We start from the raw sequence: 20,250 nt of genomic DNA on the forward strand, positions 1-20,250 counted from the left end.
TTCTAAAGATGGATGGAATCTCTCGTGTCCACCTGAGAGGGCAAATTCAGTTTAATGTTGCATCCGAAAGATGGCACCGCTGACTGTGCAGCGCTCCCTCAGCACTGCATGGGGAGTATTGGCCTAGGTTCTTGTGCTCAGGAGCCTGGAGTGGGGCTTGAAGCCACAATCTTCTGACTCGGCGATGAGAGTGCTACCCAATGAACCACACTTAATTTTCGCAATTAAAAGACTAGTTAATTAATCCAAAAAAAATCAGCTGAAAGATCATTCTATCTAATTCAGGCTATGGTAATACATCCTAAATCAATAGCAGTCTTTAGGGAACTCCTAGGTGAATATATTTGAAATAGTGTTATGGTTAGTGTTTAGATAAAATTAATTGTTGGCATTTTATTCCATGTATTTCATAGTTTCTTTCCATATTTTTGACTAAACTCCTTGTGTTTGAATTCCTTTTGCTATGTTTAGAGATAAAGCGAGCCAAATGTGTTTGAGATAAAAGTGTGAATTCTGGAAATATTGAAGTAAAAGCAGAAATTGCGACCCAAAATTTTGACATAATCTGCCCAAGATTGACATGAAAGTCAGGAAGGATAGATGATTAAGTATTCAAACTCCATTCCCTATCGGCCGACTTCATCCCTGGCAAGTCTCTGAGACCGAGTCAGTCCGTTCACAACGTTAATGCCGTATTTGACCCCGAGATGAGCTTCCCCCATCACGTACCCGCACCATCGCTGAGGCACCCATTTTCACCTCTGTAACATTGCCTCTTCCCTCCCCTGCCTCACCTGCTGCTCAAACCCTCCCCCCCTGCCTTTGTAACCTCTAGGCATGACTATTTCCTTCCACCCTCTCTTTTGTTGAACTCACCTGAAACTCTGCTGCCCTTATCCTAACTCGTATTCCAGTCCCCCTCGGCAATTAGCTCACTGACCCACATTGGCTTCCAGTTTGGCGCTGCTTCAATTTAAAAAATTCTTGTTTTCAAATCCCTTAGTGGCTTCGCCGCTGCCCCCCATCCCTGCGCCCCCATCACCCCGCCCCCATCCCCCATTTCCCATCTCCTCCCACCCCCGCCAATCTCTGTGCCTCCCTCCAAACCCATGATGTTCCGGGATCCCTGTGCTTCCCCAATTCTGGCCTCTTGCACATTCTTGTCATTATCACATTGCTGTTTGTGGGAGCTTGCTGTGCGCAAATTGGCTGCCATGTTTCCTACATGACGGCAGAGACTGCACCTCAAAAAGCATTTCATTGGCTGTAAAGCTGTTTGAGACGTCCAGTGGCCAAGAAGACTGCCATGTATTTTTTTTAATCTCACCGCTGTCTTCTCAAGGGCGATTAGGGATGTGCAGTAAGTGCTGGCATAGCCAGCGACGCTCACACCCCATCAATGAATATATTAAGAAAAGGTGGAGGCCATTTGGCCCATTGTGGCAATGATATCTCTTTGATTTAGCTGTACTCATCCTGTCTGCTTTCACTTCATCTGCAAAATGTTGACTTTCTTGCTTCTTTTTTTCTCCCTCTGTACATTTCAGTGACAGCCCTCAGAGATGCTGGCCGAGTAGGTGCACTGGACTTGGAATTTCGACATGAACAAGCCAGAGGAAGTGGTGGAGACGGATGAGGAACCGGGGAGCGAGGAAGTGAACGAGGCGGTTGAGGCTGATCTCCAGCACTCGGAGGAGGACGAGGAAGAGGAGGCTGGGCGCCAGGGCAACAACAAGCAAGGAGCGCGGACGCGGCCAGCAGACGAGGAGGGGACCCTGGCCAGGTCTGCCAGCACGGAGAGCGGCTTTCACAACCATACAGACCGAGCGGAGGGTGACGTGATCTGCACACAGGGCGACCCCTACAGCTCCCGGGAGGGGCTGCAGGAGAACGAGGAGGACGAACGCTCCTACGCTGTCCACTGCCGGCCAGAGGCGGAGGAGTACACTGAGAACGCGGAGTCAGAGCACGCGGAAGCTGCTGAGAATCGTACTCTCCCGAACATTTTGCAATTCAACATGGTGGACCGTGAAGGGCTTATGAGCTCGGCCTACTCAGGGTACGTTTATAGCCACCATCCATTCCATCGCAGTGAGGAGGAACACTATGCCCAGCCCTACGATGACTACACAGTTCAAGAACATGTTTACGAGGAGATCGGTGAGGCGCCAGAGCTAGACAGTCGGGAAACACTCCGGCTGTACCAGCAGGAGAGGGAGGAGGCGGAGAATTACCGGAAGGAAGCTCTGGGGGCAAGGCTGCATCACTACGACGAGCGGTCAGACAATGAGTCGGACAGTCCGGAGAAAGAGGCTGAGTTTGCTCCTTACCCCCGGATGGACAGCTACGAGCAAGAGGAGGACATTGACCAGATTGTCGCTGAAGTGAAGCAGAGCATGAGTTCCCAAAGCCTTGAGCAGACCTCTGAGGAGATGCCAGAGGCTGAGCAGAACTCGGAGTGTAGTGGCGCCCCTGGCAGCGGGCACGAGAGCGATGATGTCATGTCTGCACTGAATTCCCGATCTGTGTCTTCCACAGGCTTGGGAGAGTCTGTGAGACACACCAGAGAACAAAGGGATGCTATTTCTTTAGCTATTAAGGACATCAAGGAAGCGATTGAAGAGGTAAAAACCAGAACCATACGATCTCCTTACACTCCTGATGAGCCAGCAGAGCCCATCTGGGTTATGCGACAAGATGTTAGCCCAACGGCAGATTGTGAGAACCAAATGATGATGGAAGGAGATGTAAGTACCTGAAATGTCTGGATAGGTTCCATTTTGTTAACATTCTTGAGGTATTTTATTGAGTCTAATTGTTGCAACAAAGTGTAGCACCCGCACGTTTTGATAAATGGTGTCACATTTGAGAATCATTTTTCTTAATTGGAATTCCCCTTGATTGTTCTCGATGAATCCAGAGGTGTAAGAATTTGTCAAAAATCAAAAGAGAGGGTCACTTTGCTCAACTAGCCTTTCCTGGATTGATCACATAATCCCTCCAACTCCGCCTTTGTCAGAAACACAGGAAAGCAAGGTCGAGAGCAAAGAGATTTAGGGAGGGATGAAACATAACTTCCAATGGTGGAAAATTTAAATTGAGGCTTTGCTTGACTGGGGGCCATGCAGCTCAGCCAGTACAAGGGAGATGGGTGAGTGGACTTTGTACAGCTTATGACAGTTGGCAGCCAAATTGCACACAACAAGATCCCACAATCAACACTGTGATGATTGACCAGATAACCTGTTTTCAGTGATGGCCCTTTGAGGGATAAATAGTAGTCCAAGGCAACCAGGAAGAACTCCCATGTTCTTTTTTTGAAGTAGCGCCCATGGAATCTTTTGCATCCATCTGAGAGGGCGGACAGGGCCTCAGTTTAATGTCTCAGCCTCCAACAAAGCAGCAGTCCCTCAGTATGCAATACAGTTTTATAGTTGGTGACAGAATTCACCATGTGATCCAATATTACACAAGAACACAAAACATAGAAGCAGGAGTAGACTACACAGCCCATTCAGCCTCTTCTGCCATTCAGTACAATCATGGCTGATCTTGGGCTTTATCTCCACTTCCCTGCCTGCTCCCCATATCGCTTAATTCCCTGAGAGACCAAAATTCTGTCTATCCCAGCCTTAACTGTCTTAACGATAGAGCATCCACAACCCTCTGGAGTAGAGAATTTCAAAGATTCACAACCCTTTGAGTGAAATAATTTCTCCTTATCTCAGTCTTAAATGAGCGGCCCCTTATCCTGAGACTGTGCCCCCTTGTTTTAGATTCCTCGACCAGTGGAAACAATCTCTGTGTCCACCCTATCAAACCCCCTTCAGAATCTCGTAGGTCTCAATTAGATCCCCTGTCATTCTTCTAAACTCTAGAGAATATAAACCCAATTTACTCAGCCTCTCATCATAGGACTACCCCCTCACCCCAGGGACCAATCTAGTGAACCTTCACTGTACAACCTCCAATGTAGGTATATCCTTCCTTAAATGTGGAGACCAAAACTGTGCACAGTATTCCAGAACAAAAACAGAATTACCTGGAAAAACTCAGCAGATCTGGCAGCATCGGCAGAGAAGAAAAAAGTTGACGTTTCGAGTCCTCATGACCCTTCAACAGAACTGAGTAAAATTAGGAGAGGGGTGAAATATAAGCTGGTTTAAGGTTGGGGGGGTTGGGGGGAGAGAAGTTGGGGGGCGGGTGTGGTTGTAGGGACAAGCAAGCAGTGATAGGAGCAGATAATCAAAAGATGTCACAGACAAAAGAACAAAGAGGTGTTGAACGTGGTGATATTATCTAAACGAATGTACTAATTAAGAATGGATGGCAGGACACGCAAGGTACAGTGTCCCTACAATCACACCACCCCCTCCCACTTCTCTCCTCTCTCTCTCTCTCTCTTTCTTGCCCCTCCGACTCCCCAGCTTTTCCAGGTAATTCTGTTTTTGTTTTGGATTTCCAGCATCCACAGTTTTTTGTTTTTATCACAGTATTCCAGATGTGGTCTCACCAAAACGCTGTACAGCACCAGCAAGACTTCATTATTCCTGTACTCCAGTCCTCTTGCAATAAAGGCCAACATATTATTTGACTTCCTAATTATGGAAAATTGCCCAGGTATGTCCTGTCCACAAAAAGCAGGACAAATCCAACCCAGCCAATTATTGCCCCATCAATCTACTCTTGATCATCAGTAAAGTGAGGGAAGGGGTTATCAACAGTGTTACCAAGCATCACTTAGTCAGCAATAACCTGCTCACTGACGCTCAGTTTAGGTTCCGCCAGGGCCACTCAGCTCCTGACCTCATTACAGCCTTAGTCCAACTGTGGACAAAAGAGCTGACCTCCCGAGGTGAGGAGAGAGTGACTGCCCTTGACATCAAGGCAGCATTTGACCGAGTGTGGCATCAAGAAGCCCTAGCAAAACTGGAGTCAATGGGAATCGGGGGAAAACTCTCCACTGGTTTGAGTCATAACCAGCAAAAAGGAAGATGGTCGTGATTAACGTATAAACATACGAATTAGGAACAGGAGTAGGTTGCTCGGCCCCTCCAACCTGCTCCGCCATTCAATAAGATCATGGCTGATCTGATTGCCAGCTCAATTCCACGTTCCCGCCTATCCCTGATAACCTTTCACCCCCTTGCTTATCAAGAATCTATTTGGCTCTGCCTTAAAAATGTTCAAAGACTCTGCTTCCACCGCCTTTTGAGAAAGATAGTTCCAAAGAATCTAAACCCCCTGAGAGAAAAAATGACTCCTTGTTTCTGTCCTAAATGGGTGACCCCTTATTATTAAACATTGACCCCTATTTCTAGATTCTCCCATGAGAGGAATCACCCTCTCCACATCCATCCTGTCAAGACCCCTCAGGATCTTATTGGTTGTTGGAGGTCAGTCATTTCAGAACTCCACTGCTGGAGTTCCTCAGGGTAGTGTCCTAGGTCCAACCATCTTTAGTGTTATATTAATGACCTTCCTTCCATCATAAGGTCAGAAGTGGGGATGTTCGCTGATGATTGCACAATGTTCAGCACCATTCGCAGCTCCTCAGATACTGAATGTACTGAATAATACTACAGCCCTTGCCCATATACTGGCCTAGCCAGTGATGCCCACATCCTATGAATGAAAAACAAATTACAGCAAGACCTGGACAATATCCAGGCTTGGGCTGATATGCGGCAAGTAACATTTGTGCTACACAAGTGCCAGGCAATGACCATCTCCAACAAGAGAGAATCTAACCATCTCCCCTTGACATTCAATGACATTACCATCACTGAATCCCCCACTATCACCATTTTGGGGGTTACAATTGACCAGCAACTGAACTGGACTAGCCATATAAACAATGGGCTACAAGAGCAGGTCAGAGGTTGGGAATTCTGGGGAGGCGATGGCATAATGATATTGTCACTGACTAGCAACCCAGAGACCCGACCCGGGTTTGGATCCCATCACGGCAGCTGGTGGAATTTGAATTCAGTAAAAATCTGGAATTAAAAGTCTAATGATGACCATGAAACCATTGCCGATTGTTGCAAAAACCCATCTGGTTCATTAATCTCCTTTTAGGGAAGGAAATCTGGCCTACATGTGACTCCAGATCCATGATTGAGTCTTAAATGCCCTCTGAACAAAGGCAACTAGGGATGGGCAATAAATGCTGGCCCAGCCAGCAAAGCCCACATCTTGTGAATTAATAATGATAATAAAAAAATTGTGCAGAGGGTAACTCACCATCTACAAGTCTGATGGAATACTCTCCACTAGCCTGGATGAGTGCAGCTCCAACAGCACTATCCTGCTTGTTGGCATTCCATCCACCACCTTCAACGTATACTCCCTCTACCACCATGCACAGTAGCAGCAGTGTGTACCATCTACGTGATGCACTGCAGGAACTCACCAAGGCTCCTTCGAGCCTTTGACAGCACCTTCCAAACCCACAACCATGTAGAGGGACAAGGGCAGCAGATACATGGGAACACCACCACTTTCAAGTTCCCATCCCAAGCGACTCACCACCCTGACTTGGAATCATATTACTGTTTAATCATGTCGAAAAGTCAAAATCTCTAACTCCCTCCCTAACAGCACTGTAGATGCACAACACTACATGACTGCAGCGGTTCAAGAAGGCCGCTCCCTATTACCTTCTCGAGGGCAATTAGGAATGGGCAATAAATGCTGGCCTAGCCAGTGACGCCCACATCCCGTGAAAGAATGAAAAAAGTTGCTTGCTGTACCCGTATGTTAACCGTCTGCGTTCCTTGCATGAGCACACCCATTTCTCTTTGAACATCAACACTTACAAGCACAGTGTCCAGGCTGACACTCCCAGTATGGTACGGGCAGAATGCTGCACATCTGAGATTGCCATATTTCGGGTGAGACATTTAACCAAGGCCCCTACGGCCCCCTCAGGTGAACGTGAAGGGTCCCAAGGTCGCTAATTTGATGTTGGCTGCTGCCTTTCCTACATTACAACAGTGACTAAAGTTCAAAAATACCTCATTTGCTTTTTAGCGCTTTGGGATGTCATGATAGGTGCTAAGTTAAAGCAAGTTTCTTCTGTGTATGAATAAATCTACACAAAGGCAGGCAACAGACAAAAGCATTGAGCTGGTTAACTAACTCTTCTGAACTTCCTACATTGGAACTAGATTCGGGATAAAAGAAACCTTGATTGTCACAATTGTTTTTGATGCATAAATGCAATGGGGCTAAATCTAGCTGACTAAGGTAACTATAGATGAAAGTTTGCTTGAAGGTTAGGCAAATGTTGGTGAGGCTAGCCTGGAGATGGCACTATAGTGCAGTATTCACCAATGAGGCCTTATTGATAAGAGACTGGCTAGAGTTATATGTGTAATGGGCTAATTCCTGCTCTTGTCCTGCAGCCATTGTATTTTGGAGATAGGAGGGCAGAAATTGTGGGGGTGAATTGAATACAAGATGAGGTTTTGGCTCAAGACAGTAATTTACAAGACAGGTGAATAAATATTAAAACTTAGACATGGGCAATTAAAATGTAGAATATTTATCAATTTGAAACGCTGCCAAATGCAATAGCTACAAAGGCTTTTTAAAAATGTGAAGGTTTCAATTATTACCACTTTTTAATACTCAATGACAGAAATTTTTATCCTAATTTTTATGCAAAAGCCCACCATATAAAAAGGTCTGCTAATCTCACTGAACTACAACAGGAACTGGCACTAACCATATTATAGGAAGGAATTGATCACTGCAGAGAGGGGATTAAATCTGTGCCCACTAGTTATTCTCTGCTAATGAAAATAGATCCTCCTTGTCCACTTTGTCTAGACCTCTCATAATTATATACATCTCAAATAAATCTCTCCTCCTCCTCCTCCATTCCGAAGAAAACAATCCCAGTCAATCCGATCTTTCCTTATTGCTAAAATGCTTCATTCCCAGCAACGTCCTCGTAAAACTCCTCTGTAATCTCTTGGGTGCAATCACCATCTACAACACTGTGATCAGAATTGTCTGGAGTATTCTAGCCGTACTCTAACTCATCTTTTATACAGTTCTAGCGTAACTTCCCCGTTCTTACACTGTCAACATCGAGCAATATAAGAATCATGCACACCTTCTTTTCTACCTGTCTTGCTACCTCCAGGGATCTGTGAATGTGCACTCCAAGGTCCCTCTGTTCCCCCACATTTCTCAGTTTCCACCCACTTATTGTGTATGATTTTGCATTGTTTACCCTCCCCAAATGCATAGCCTCACCCTTCTCTGGGTTGAATTCCATTCGCCACTTTTCAACCCGCCTGACCAGTCTTCCTGCAGCCTACAGCTTCCCTTCTCACTGTCAACCACACAACAAATTTTTGTATCATCAACAAACTTCTTAATCATGCGCCCTACGTTTTGGATTAAATCATTGATATATATCATAAACAGCAAGGGCCCCAGTATGAGCCCTGTGGAAACCTATGCCATTGTTTACCCTTAATAAAATAATATATTACGAATTAAGCTTCAGAAGCAGACATTTTCTAATAGGACAGTTGCCTTAATTTTGAAGGTTATTGGAGATTATTTAAATGTTGTAGGTGTGAGTGAGACTTCAGAATCCATTTTAAGCATCTGCTCGGTTGATGCTTCATAAATCAGCTTTGTATAACCCATCTGTTAACTGAAGAGTAAATCTATTTGGCAAGGGAATAATATGATCAGCGAATGACTTTTGCCTCAGTCTACAAGAGAACTGGGACATTTTTTTTTAGAACATTTCTTTTTATTTTATTCATTCTTAATGCTGGCAAGATGCCCTTGAGAAGATGAAGGTGCAGGAGTTATGTCTGGCTTTCACACCTTGCACATCGGATATTCGAGTGGGGTTTGTGGACCTGAATCTGCTTTATCGGAAACACACTGAGTTGGGTTTTACCGTGGGTGTGGGGTTCTGACATAGGCCCGAAAAGTGGGTCAGCGCACACACTTGCCGACTGCGGGATCGCCTCAGCCATTTTTCCACATGGCAGCCCCTGGGCCCGCTGACCAGTGAAGGATGGGGAGCGGGCTCAAGATCCTGCCGGCCCATTCACAGGGCCGGCAGCTCTAGAGCCTCAGCAGCGCCGCTGGGAAGGGCCGGTTGCAGCTGAGGAAGGTCGGAGACCTCGAGTCTCCGACAGACAGGCAAATAAACAATAACAAATCCAGGCGACGAGGGTCGAGGGTAATCAAAGATGACTTTCTCAGTCGTCAAAAATTATTCTTGAGTAAAGCTCGAGGAAGGAGCACCAAGTGAAGATTGACGGCAGAGGCACCTACACCTGTGATGGAAGGCGTCCAAAGAAAGAGCATAAGAAATAAAGGTTGGGGTAGGCCAGCTACTTTTCAATCCTTTCATAAATTACATAGGATTTGGAGGACAGAAACAGGCCATTCTGCCCGACTGTTCTATTTTGGCTTTAATGCTCGACCCACAACTCCTCCCATCACTTTATACTATCAGTGTAACCTTCTCCTTCTTTTCCCCCATGTACGTTTATCCAAGAAATGTATAGTTCATGAAAGAAATGTATAGGTGGTCCAGTGGTGCCCCTCAGCAATCATTTCACAGCCTCAGGACGTGCTTCGCAGGCAGTGTAGTGCTTTTTGAAGTGTAGTCATTGTCGTAATGTAGCAAACAGGGCAGCCAAATTTGTGCACAGCAAGCTCCCACAAACAGCAATGCAATAATGACCAGATAACCTGGTTTTCTTTTGTGTGATGTTGATTAAAGGATTAATATTGGCCAGGTCACCAGGGAGAACTCCCCTGCTCTTCTCCATCCACCTAAAGGGCAGACAGGGCCTCGGTTTCAACTCTCATCTGAACTATGGCACGTTTGACAGTGCAGCACTTCCTCGGAACAGTATGGAGTGTCAGCCTGTTCGTGCGTCTCTATAGTGTGACTTGAACTCTGAAACAGCTGATGCCCGCGTGTGTATGTGATATATATATATATATATATATATATAAAAATATAATATATTCATATATATATATATAATGTAAATAAATAAAATGTATAGAGTTCATGCTTTGCTTCCTCAGAGTCTCAGAGAAACAAAAAGAGAAAATGCTGGAAAACCTCAGCAGGTCTGACAGCATCTGTGGAGAGAAAGACAGAGTTAACGTTTGGAGTCCGTATGGCTCTTCTTCAGCAGAGTCATATGGACTCAAAACTTTAACTCTGTTTCTCACTCCACAGATGCTGTTAGACCTGCTGAGATTTTCCAGCATTTTCTGTTTTTGTTTCAGATTTCCAGCATCCACAGTATTTTGCTTTAATCAGAGAAACAATGTTGTGTCTCATCTTAAAACTAGCAATTGAGCTGCTTTGAAGATTCAGTTGGTAAATGTGTTGCTCACAGTGGAACTGATGTTCCTAATTTGACCCCTGGTCTGTCTTGAGTGAGCCAGTTGCAGCCAGAGTGGCAGACAGGGCTCCGATAACCTGCTTCAGTATCCCTGGGCCACAAAAAGGATTGCGCCAGGAATCTCACTGCTGTCCACAACCTAATGAGATCAGCTGGAAAGTGTCCTGCTTGTACCTCAATATTGCAGGAGGGATCAGATTTAATTTCGATACTCCTTGGAATTGAATGGTTTGCATCTAAGTGCATAGGAAGAATGGTCATTCAGTTGGATGCCACTGGGCATCTATCACCTGTGGAACCATATCTCAAAGAGAGTTAGCACCTTGAGAAGAGGTTCAGTTGTAAAACAACCCAACAACTCTACAGACTCCAATGGACTTGTGTGTCAGATAAAAGCAAAATACTGTGGATGCTCGAAATCTGAAATAAAAACAGAAAAAGCTGGAAAAACTCAGCAGACCTTGGGAGCATCTTTGGAGAGAGAAACAGAAACTTAGTGTCAGTCCTGGCTCAGTGGGTATATTCCAGGCTCCTCTTCTTATTTTTTCTGAGTACAGGTGCTGGTACTTTGGGACAAAATCTCTGGTGCTTTGGTAAGGATTGGAGCAGGAGGTAATAGGATTCTTTGTGAATAATTAATTATGATACCAAGCAAAGATATAGGGCACACCTTTCAAATTATTAATGAATTTGAAAAACATGCAGACAGTGTCATAAAAATATGACCATACAAAGTAGTCACTGGCAGATTAAATCTCTGGAGACTTGTCTTCAGTAAAAGCTTGGCAAGAGGTTAATTTTCAGTTTTAAGAGCAGCCATAATGAATTGGAGTTGTCAGAAACTCATTGCATTCACCTTCTTCTAGGACCTTCTGGATCCCCTATATCATTTACAAATTTAGCCCTGGTACATTGATCTCCACTTTTCCAACATCTTTCTGCTAATTGAGCTTTTGAGTGGGACTCAAACCCAGAGTTTTCTGACTCGAAGAGGAAAATCAGTTCCCAGATGATCAGCAAAAGAACAGGAGAGGAGACGGGGAATTTAGTTTAGCAGGGAGTTGTGATCTGGAATGCACTGCTCGTAAAGGCTTATGGAAGCAGATTTACTAGTAACTTTCACAAGGGAATGGATTTGAAAAGGTAAAATTTTGCAGGTCTCTGGGGAACGAGCAGGGAGGGGGAGTGAGATGAGTTGAATAGATCTTTCAATGTTTTCATTTGCCTTTTGAACGAGGCTGACATCAAAAAGGACAAGATGGAAAATTAATCAGGCTGGGGGTCTAGGTCCCTTGAAGTCTCCCACTCTTGGCATTCCATTATGTGTACCAAATTCTGGTGAGCCAGGATTGGAGGACTGCAGAGATCACAGAGGGTTGTAGGGCTGAAGGAAATTACAGGTACAGAGGGGCAAAGCCATCGAGGAATTTAAAATAAAAACAAAAATAGCTGGAAAAACTCAGCAGGTCTGACAGCATCTGCGGAGAGGAAGACAGTTGATGTTTCGAGTCCGTATGACTCTTCATGAGTTCTGTTGAAGAGTCATACGGACTCGAAACGTTAACTGTCTTCCTCTCCGCAGATGCTGTCTGACCTACTGAGTTTTTCCAGCTATTTTTGTTTTTGTTTCAGATTTCCAGCATCCGCAGTATTTTGCTTTTATCTTGAGGAATTTAAAATCCTGAATGCCTTAAAACCTGTCTTCTTTTAAGAAATGGGATAAGTAGCATTGTTCCCTTTGATCGGCTAGCAAGGAAACATTCTTAATTACTGTTGCTTTCAATAAACTATTCCATATCTCCCAGCCCTGTCTCTTCAGTTTGTGGTTGTCATGTAGTGGGGTATGTTTTGTTTTCTCTTAGCCAGCTTTACTGCTGTCTGAAGTTATTTTTAGTTTGAAGGGGGCGAGAGATGGTGAGTGGCCGAGAGGGAGAATGATTAACTGGCCAGTGGGTTGGTACAGTATGAAGTATGAGACAAGCAGACGCAAGAGTAACAAGCAATTCAGTCATTATAAAGGGTAATGTGTTGCTGGACAATGAGGCCTTATAACACAGACTGTGTATAGATCCTATAACCACATCTATGGGAGATCTGTAGGGGGCAGAGCAGGGTGTGTGGGGTTAACTGGATAGCTCTTTCAAAATGCCAGCACACACATGACAGGCCAAATGATGACCTCCTGTGTTATATCACTGTTGTTATAAGAACGTACGAATTAGGAGATGGAGCTGGCCATACAGTCCCTCGAGTCCACTCTGCCATTCAGCAAGATCATGGCAGCACTTCCACCACAAATACCTTTTCCCACATCTCTCAACACCCACAGTGCCCAACATCTATCGGTCACAGTCTTGAATGGACTAAACAACAGCACCCCAACTCCGAGTCAGCATGACTCTTCTTCAGAGCTCTGAAGAAGGGCCATACGGACTCAAAACGTTAACTCTGTTTCTCTCTCCACAGAGGCTGCCAGACCTGCCAAGCTTTTCCAGCATTTTCTGTTTTTGTTTCAGATTTACAGCATCCACAGTATTTTGCTTTTAGCATCCCAGCTCTACAGGGTAGAGAATTCCAAAGATTCCTATTTAAAGGAATATTCCTGCAAGTCCTTAACTGTGTGCTGTGGTGGATCCATTTCCCAATATCCAAATCTAATTACGTGCTTGATTTAGTCAACCTATATTAAAAATTACTAAAATTTGTCATCTTTTTAAGCCACCGTGGGCAATGGGCAGACTCTTGAACACACAGTCCAGGGTTAGATGGTGAGATATGCCAATCCTTTGACAGGTCTGGGTTCTTGACACATTTCCAAACCCCCTCCTTTGAATGCAGTGAGGATTGATTCTGGATGATGAGTGTGGACTATTCGGTGAGATAATTTATTTGAATTTATTTCTTTTTATCATTGAGAAGCATATTGAGGGGTTGTGTTCGGGGAATTTACCCCCTGTGAACACTCAAAAGGGCTGAGTTTTATCCAGTAATACATATTGCATTAAAGAATTTGTTTATTTAAAAAAATTAGCGGGGTTGTCAGAAATTATTTACCAGCTGCTTGATTATATTAAAATGCTGCCTCAGTCATTTGTCATCTTTGTCCAGCACTTTTTCCAGTTGATGGTTTATTCATGCCAGTCACCAACTGAGCTGTTCTTTCAATAATTAAGTAGGTGTCTGCTAACCAGAATGCAATGAAACACAGCCAGGCCTTGGGTCAGAGGAGCGAAGGGTCTCCTTCTGCTTGTGTTTTGCTAAATCAAAAAATTTGGCCTGGTCTGCGTGGTTGTGCTTTCAAGTGAGCTAGATCATGTTTGAAAGGGAAAAAGGGTCTTTTTTAAAAAAGCTGAGTGGCGGGTTCGACAGTTGCGAATTGCTTTTTGAACTGAACCTTTCATTCATTATTAATAGAGCATCTCGATGTGTTTTGCACACTTTGCTGCATCCAATTATGGAACCCAATGTTTAACCCACTGAGGACCGTTTTTTGTTTTAATTTTGTCGCCTCCATTTGGAAATAAATATCTTTAGAAATGCCTGTTTAAAGTTAAGGCCGTGGAATTCCACCCTTCTAACTGCGAGACGAGTTTTATTTACATCGCTCTTCCCATGTAACAAAACATCTTTTACAGGAGTGTTGTCGAACAAAAATTTGACCCCCAAGCCACATGTGATTTTAGGGCAGGTGACCAAAAGCTTGGTCAAAAAGAGGTAGGTTGTAAGGAGCGTATTAGAGTAGAAGAGAAAGTCAGAGAGTTTTGGGAAGGGAATTCCAGAACTTAAGGGTCCGGACACGGTCGCCAATGGTGGTGCATTTAAAACTGGGGATGCGCAAGAGGCTAGAATTGGAGGAGTGCAGAGATCTTGGAGGGTTCTAGGGCACGAGGAAGTTGCAGAGGGAGAGGCGAGATCACAAGACGACTCGAGACCAGAATAAATTAGGTTAAATTTGAAGGTGTAATCCGCCCTTAGCATCATTTGGAGGCATGTAATTAAGAAGTGTTGATGACACTGGAGTTACAGCTTGCAAAGTTCACTGGCCACTTGGGCTGATTTATCTGGAGAAGTCCACACCCAGTGAAGAAGAAATAAGTTGGTTAAAGAATTCTTCTCCATGTTTACAATCAGCTTCAAGCTATGGCTCAGCGTGCAGCCCTAGCACCCCGGACTCAGAAGGTTGCGGGTTCAAGACCCACCCCAGAGACTTGAGCACACGATCCAAGCTGACAGGTCCCAGTGCGGCACTGAGGGAGTGCTGCACGGTCAGTTGAAGTGTTAAACTAAGGCCTCACGTGCCCACTTAATTGGGCGTACAAATCCCACAGCCACTATTTTGAAGAAGTGCGGGGAAATTGCCCCATCCCGTTTCCTGGACAATATTTACCCCCCAAACAACATCACTTAAACAGATTACCTCATCGTTATAGTTGCTGTTTTGTGGAATCTTGCTGTGCTCAAATTAGCTGCTGCGTTTCCTACATTACAACAGTGACCACACTTTAAAAAAAAATTTAATTAGCTTGAAATGCTTTGGGATATCCTGATGTTGTGAAAGGTGCTATATAAATGCAAGTGTTGCCTTTGTTTCTAAAAGTGCATGTTCTACACGTGAAAAAATAGTGTGAAACATTGACTGCAGTACAATTCAAAAACCTCAGATTTTTACTGGGATGCTGATGAGTTTGATGATGCGCACAGCACAAAATAGTTGGCTGGACTAAGCGACTGACCTTATAAGTGAAGATTGGGTAAATATTTGAAGCAGGCAAAGATACAAGGTTAGGTAGCAGAGGGTGTGGAACACTGAGATAAATTTTGAATTGCTCTGGAAAAGAGCTAGTATAGATACGATGGGATGAATGACCTCCTGTGCTGTGTGGGTCTTTGATACTATTAAATCCAATGCTCCCAATTAACGTCAAAATCCTGCCCATTTTTAAAGCAAAAAGGAGGGTAAATTCAGCCCAAAAATAGCAAAGTTTGGGCATCATTTTCATTAATGTAAGTAATGAAGAAAATAACTGCGACTAGTTTGTTTGTGTGCTGAAATTCTGTCTAATTGGAATTGTTCCTTTCATCGAAGGCATGGGAAGTTAGTGCAGGGTTAAATCTTGTTGATGTGAAACCTGACAGGTTACAGGTTATCACATTACAAGTCATGCTAGCTTAAGGATCGAAACGCCCGGTGACACCAGATAGCTGTCTGCCCATCCCAGGACACACGCACTTCAATCGGCAGGAGCAGCAGGAGAGATAATTAGGGGCAAAGAGAAGGGGACCCCGACTGTAAATAGAATGGAAAACTTCTGGGTCTTCCCAGGGGATTATCAGGATGAAGAGGTTTGTCAGGATTGGAGGGCTCTGAGAATCAGCAGATTTTAGTCACTTTAACACTCGTGATTTTATCTTTTTTCTTCCCAGTGATGTTGTTTTGAAATTTATTGCAATTAAGGACAGAAGGTGCAAGCAGTAACTGAACAATTTTCAACAATATTTCTGCTCACGAATATTACAATCAATGAAACAAGTGTATTTTTTCTTTTGCATGGTTTGCAACGTTTTAAGAGAATGTTATCAAAAAACTCTGAAGCAAGCAATGACTAAATTTTGTCCAAATGGCATCTGTTTTCAAGTTGGTTTTTTTATACAAATATTCAGTTGCTATTTTTTTTTAACCCAAGTGCTTGTTTTAATAGGAATCATTCCTGTGGTTTCAAAAGTTCGGCGATTTCTTCCAAGTGTGTTTTAGGCACCACCAGGAAATTTCTGTCTGAATCATTGGTGTCGCTGTGATGTGAGCAAAGTTTTGTAAATGTGTTTTATTTTTTTCTCCTCCCTCTCCCACCCTGATTTCAGCAATCAGCCTCACCTGGTTCCTCTTCCCCCCGAGGTGCAGAATCATCTATGACGCAGCATCGAACTGACATACATGATGCAGCAGAAACCTCAGCAAATCGAGAGGTACACACTCCAATTGCAACGCTGAGTTCATTTTGCAGTCAGGGCCTCACCATTGACTTTTCCTGTACCCCCCGAACCCCCAAGTTACACCATTTTGCTGTGAAGATTTTATTTAGCCGATATTGTTAATGGTTCTCTCGTCGGGTATTGTCCCTCTCTCCTTTAAATCTGCCGTTATCAACCCTCTCCTCAAAAAAAAAACCCTTCAACCCCATCCGCCTAAGTACCATCCCATCTCATCTCCAGCCTCCCATTCTTCTCCATAGCCCTTGAACATGTGGTCACATCCCAAATCCATGTCCGTCATTCCTGGAACGCCATGTTTGAATCCCTCCAGCCAGGTTTCAGCCCCTGCCACAGGTACAGAAACAGCTGTTGTGAAAGTCATAAATGACATCCTGTTGACTGTGACAAATGTAAACCTTCCCTCCTCATCCTTCTTGACCTGTCTGCAGCCTTTGACACTGTTGACTGCACCATCCTCCTCCAATGTCTCTCCACTGTCATCCATATACTCTCACCTGGTTCCATTCTTAACTATCAATCCGAGATTATCCACAATGGCTTCTCTTCCCACTGTCACACAGTTACATCTGGTGTCCTCCAAGGATCTATCTTTGCCTCACCAGCACCCCCCCCACCTCCTATTTCTCATTCACGTGCTGCTCCTCGGTGACATCATCTGAAAACACAACTTCAGTTCTCTCTCAAGAAACAGAAAATACTGAAAAAAATCAGCCTGTCTGGCAGCATCTGTGGAGAGTGAAAAACAAATTTAACATTTCAAGTACACATGACTCTTCTTCAGAGTGGACTCGAAACATTAACTTTGTTTTTCTCTCTCCACAGATGCTGTCAGACCAGCTGAGTTCTTCCAGCATTTTTTGTCTTTGTTTCAGATTTGCAGCATTGGTAGTATTTTGCTTTTAATTCAGTTCTCACATGTACACTGATGACACCCAGTTCTACCTCATCATCACCTCGCTCAGCTCCTCCACTATTGCTAAATTATCAGGCTGCAAAGCCAGCATCCAGTATTGGAAATCTCCTTTGACTAACTATTGGGAAAACAGAAGCCCTTGTCTTTAGTTCCTGTCGTCCTGTCGCAAACTTGATTCCCTAGCCACCGACTCCATCCTTCTCTCAAGCAACTGAGACTGAGCTCACCTTAGGGTCATAATTGACCGCGAAATAAGGTTTCAATCACATTTCCACATCATCACCAGGACCATATGTAACATCGCCTGCTTCTGCCCCTGCCTGGCTCACCTGCTTCTGAATTCCCCTTTAAGCCATAGTTATGCCTGACCTTGACTATCCCAATGTTCTGGCCTGTCTCCTATCTCCCACCCTCCATAAACATGAGCTCAAAATACTCTGCTGCCTCCACCGTAACTTGCACCAAGTCCTGTTCCCCTTTGTACTTGCTGATCTATACTGACTCCCAGTCCAGCGGTATCTCAGTTCTAAAATTCTCACCCTTGTGTTCAAGTTCCTCCATGTTCTCACCTCTCCCTATCTCTGTAATCTCCTCCAGCCCTGCAACCCTCTTGAGATATCTGCTCCCCTCTAATTCTGGCCTCTTACGCATCCCCGGTTTTAATTATTTTACCATTGGCATCCATGACTACAGCTGCCTGGACCTTAAGCTCTGTAATTTCCTCCCTAAACATGCCCACCTCTCAGGCCCTCTATAAAATCTACCTTTTTGACCAAGCTTTTGGCCATCTGTCCTAATATCTCCTCCGGTGGCTCACTGTCAGATTTTGTCTGATAATTACTGCTGTGAAGTACCTTGAGACGTTTATGCCGTTAAAGGCACTATATAAATGCAAGTTATGGTTGTCGCAACACCTTCAAAATAGTACCTGTACAATTCTATGACTCTATAACTGTGCTTAAAGCAAACCCTTAGGAAACAAAAAAGTGGAAGTAAATTTCTCTTTTCAATACAGGTGCATAGATATTTGTCTTTGGGATTGATTTTTTGTTGAATCTTGCATTGCTTAGAAGTATTTGTCATGATCAAACTTTGTGAAATTGTGTAACTTTTGGTTATTGCATGTGATAATTAAGTTAAAATTTAAGAGCCAAGGGGAAATGGTATGAGGACAGCGACCAGAATTATAACTGCTGCTGGTAAGCAATTATACAACTTTGCTAATTATTTTTCTTCCCCCCCCACAATCTGACCTCGCCCGCTCCTCTTCTGAAGGAACTGTCTCCCTTATTGGAGTCCACTTACATGGCAAGTAATCACATAAAGTGGCCATTCTATTCAGTAAGTGAACCACTTCAGGAAGTGCCAGTGAGCTAATCAATGGTGGAGGACAGTAACAAGCCCAGTCTGATCCTCTCCTCACTAAATGTGCATGTGCATGTAAGTGTACTCACATGCGTGAGCACATTTCCTGACAGGGGTGGGTCCCTGGGCAACCCTCAGGACCAAGAACTCTTGAGCACCTTTTAATTTTCAAATAGCCGCTTGGTAGTTCAGCAATACTCAAGTTCTGAAAAAAGAGACATGCTGTCAAAGCTTTTTGTCTTGCATTCATCAGGACAGGTGCAAGAATACCAAATTTCAAAGGGAACAACAATTTATACTACATGGGAAAAGGGGTGCTGATTGGTTGGCAAGTGGACTCTGGTCAAGATGTTGCCATGAAGAATGCACCAGGGACTCTTTGTTTAATTCAAAAGAGGCACAATGCCTGGACATGTTCCTTTTGCCTGCAGAGGACCTATGAATATATGCGGCCTCTAGCAAGTGTAGGTGAGCCACTTTGCAAACCTGACTGATAACCAGCACCCTTTTCTCATGCAGTATAATTTTTTGCTCCCTTAAAAATTTGGCATTCTTGCATCTGTCCTAATGATGAATGTGCACTGAATAGGTTCCAAAGCATGTCTCTTTTTTTTTAGTTTTCCTTTCCAAATCTGGCATGCAGTTGTAAACCCAGACTGTCGCTCGTTTAAAGTCAGCTAGCTAAGAACAAGCCAGGCATCTGATTCCAGGTCCACTCAGCTCTAGGCCAAATGGGGAAGCCCATGTAACCTCGCAGATGCTGCAGGACTTTACTGTTGTCGCCTAATTTCACTAGTGTCTTTGAGTCAATAAATTGCAAACCAAATTTATTGAAAGTAATCTGCCAATGGGTGCGTGAAATTGTCGAAATGCGTACGAGGACAAAAGGCAGGAAAACACCCGACTAGTTCATCAAACCTGCCCCCCACCCCATGCGCCGTAAAGGACAATACGCCATGACTTAATGTTTAGCCACCATCCCATCCCCCATCCCCCAGCTGCAGCCACATATTATCCTGTGAGAGGCTCCAGTCCCAGGGCCAATAAGGGAAAATTCCTCTGCACCCTTCCTCAGGCCATCAATAGCTGCCCAGAAGATTGTGTGGAGCTAGTCTGATCGAGAAAGACACTGTTACAGGATATGATCTCTGCCCCCAGTCCCAGTCAAGATCCAGCCCAGCTGTTGAGGGAGTGTTTTAGAAGTCTATGCTCTTGGTGTTTGTGGTTTGGACTGTTCGCTGCCTTCAAAGTGAAGAGGTTTCTGTTTGCTTTGAAATGATTTGCTACTCAAAGGGATCAGTCAATGCTTCCTGTGAACTTTAGAATTTCACTTGAGTAGTTCTAAAATTTGTCATCTTCCTAATAATTTGCATGTTTGCTTCTAAAATGAGAACATGAAGTGACTGGAAATGTTATAGTGGGGATGAAAGTGTGACGGTGCATTAGCTGCAGGAATGGTGCATAGCCGAGGGACCTGTAGGTGGTGTGGATTGATGGCCTAATCTTTAACTGCCCTGAATCATACTGTGCTAAGAGCGTTACATCAATTTAATGCTGTTTTCTCCTTTTTTT

At 44.2% G+C, this 20,250-nt stretch overlaps 1 protein-coding gene across 1 annotated transcript in view; it reads left to right on the forward strand.

Moving 5' to 3' along the window:
- LOC121276872 (amyloid-beta A4 precursor protein-binding family A member 1-like) overlaps positions 1 to 20,250 on the forward strand; it is a 157,356-nt gene that overhangs the window by 73,697 nt on the left and 63,409 nt on the right. The window contains exons 2-3 of the mRNA XM_041185463.1: positions 1,548 to 2,747; positions 16,269 to 16,373. Of these exons, the coding sequence (XP_041041397.1) occupies positions 1,602 to 2,747; positions 16,269 to 16,373 (1,251 nt within the window). The 5' untranslated portion in view covers positions 1,548 to 1,601. The remainder of the gene's footprint in view (positions 1 to 1,547; positions 2,748 to 16,268; positions 16,374 to 20,250) is intronic.

The sequence above is a fragment of the Carcharodon carcharias genome, chromosome 4 (assembly GCF_017639515.1).
Source record: "Carcharodon carcharias isolate sCarCar2 chromosome 4, sCarCar2.pri, whole genome shotgun sequence".
In the NCBI taxonomy this organism is placed as follows: Eukaryota; Metazoa; Chordata; class Chondrichthyes; order Lamniformes; family Lamnidae; genus Carcharodon; species Carcharodon carcharias.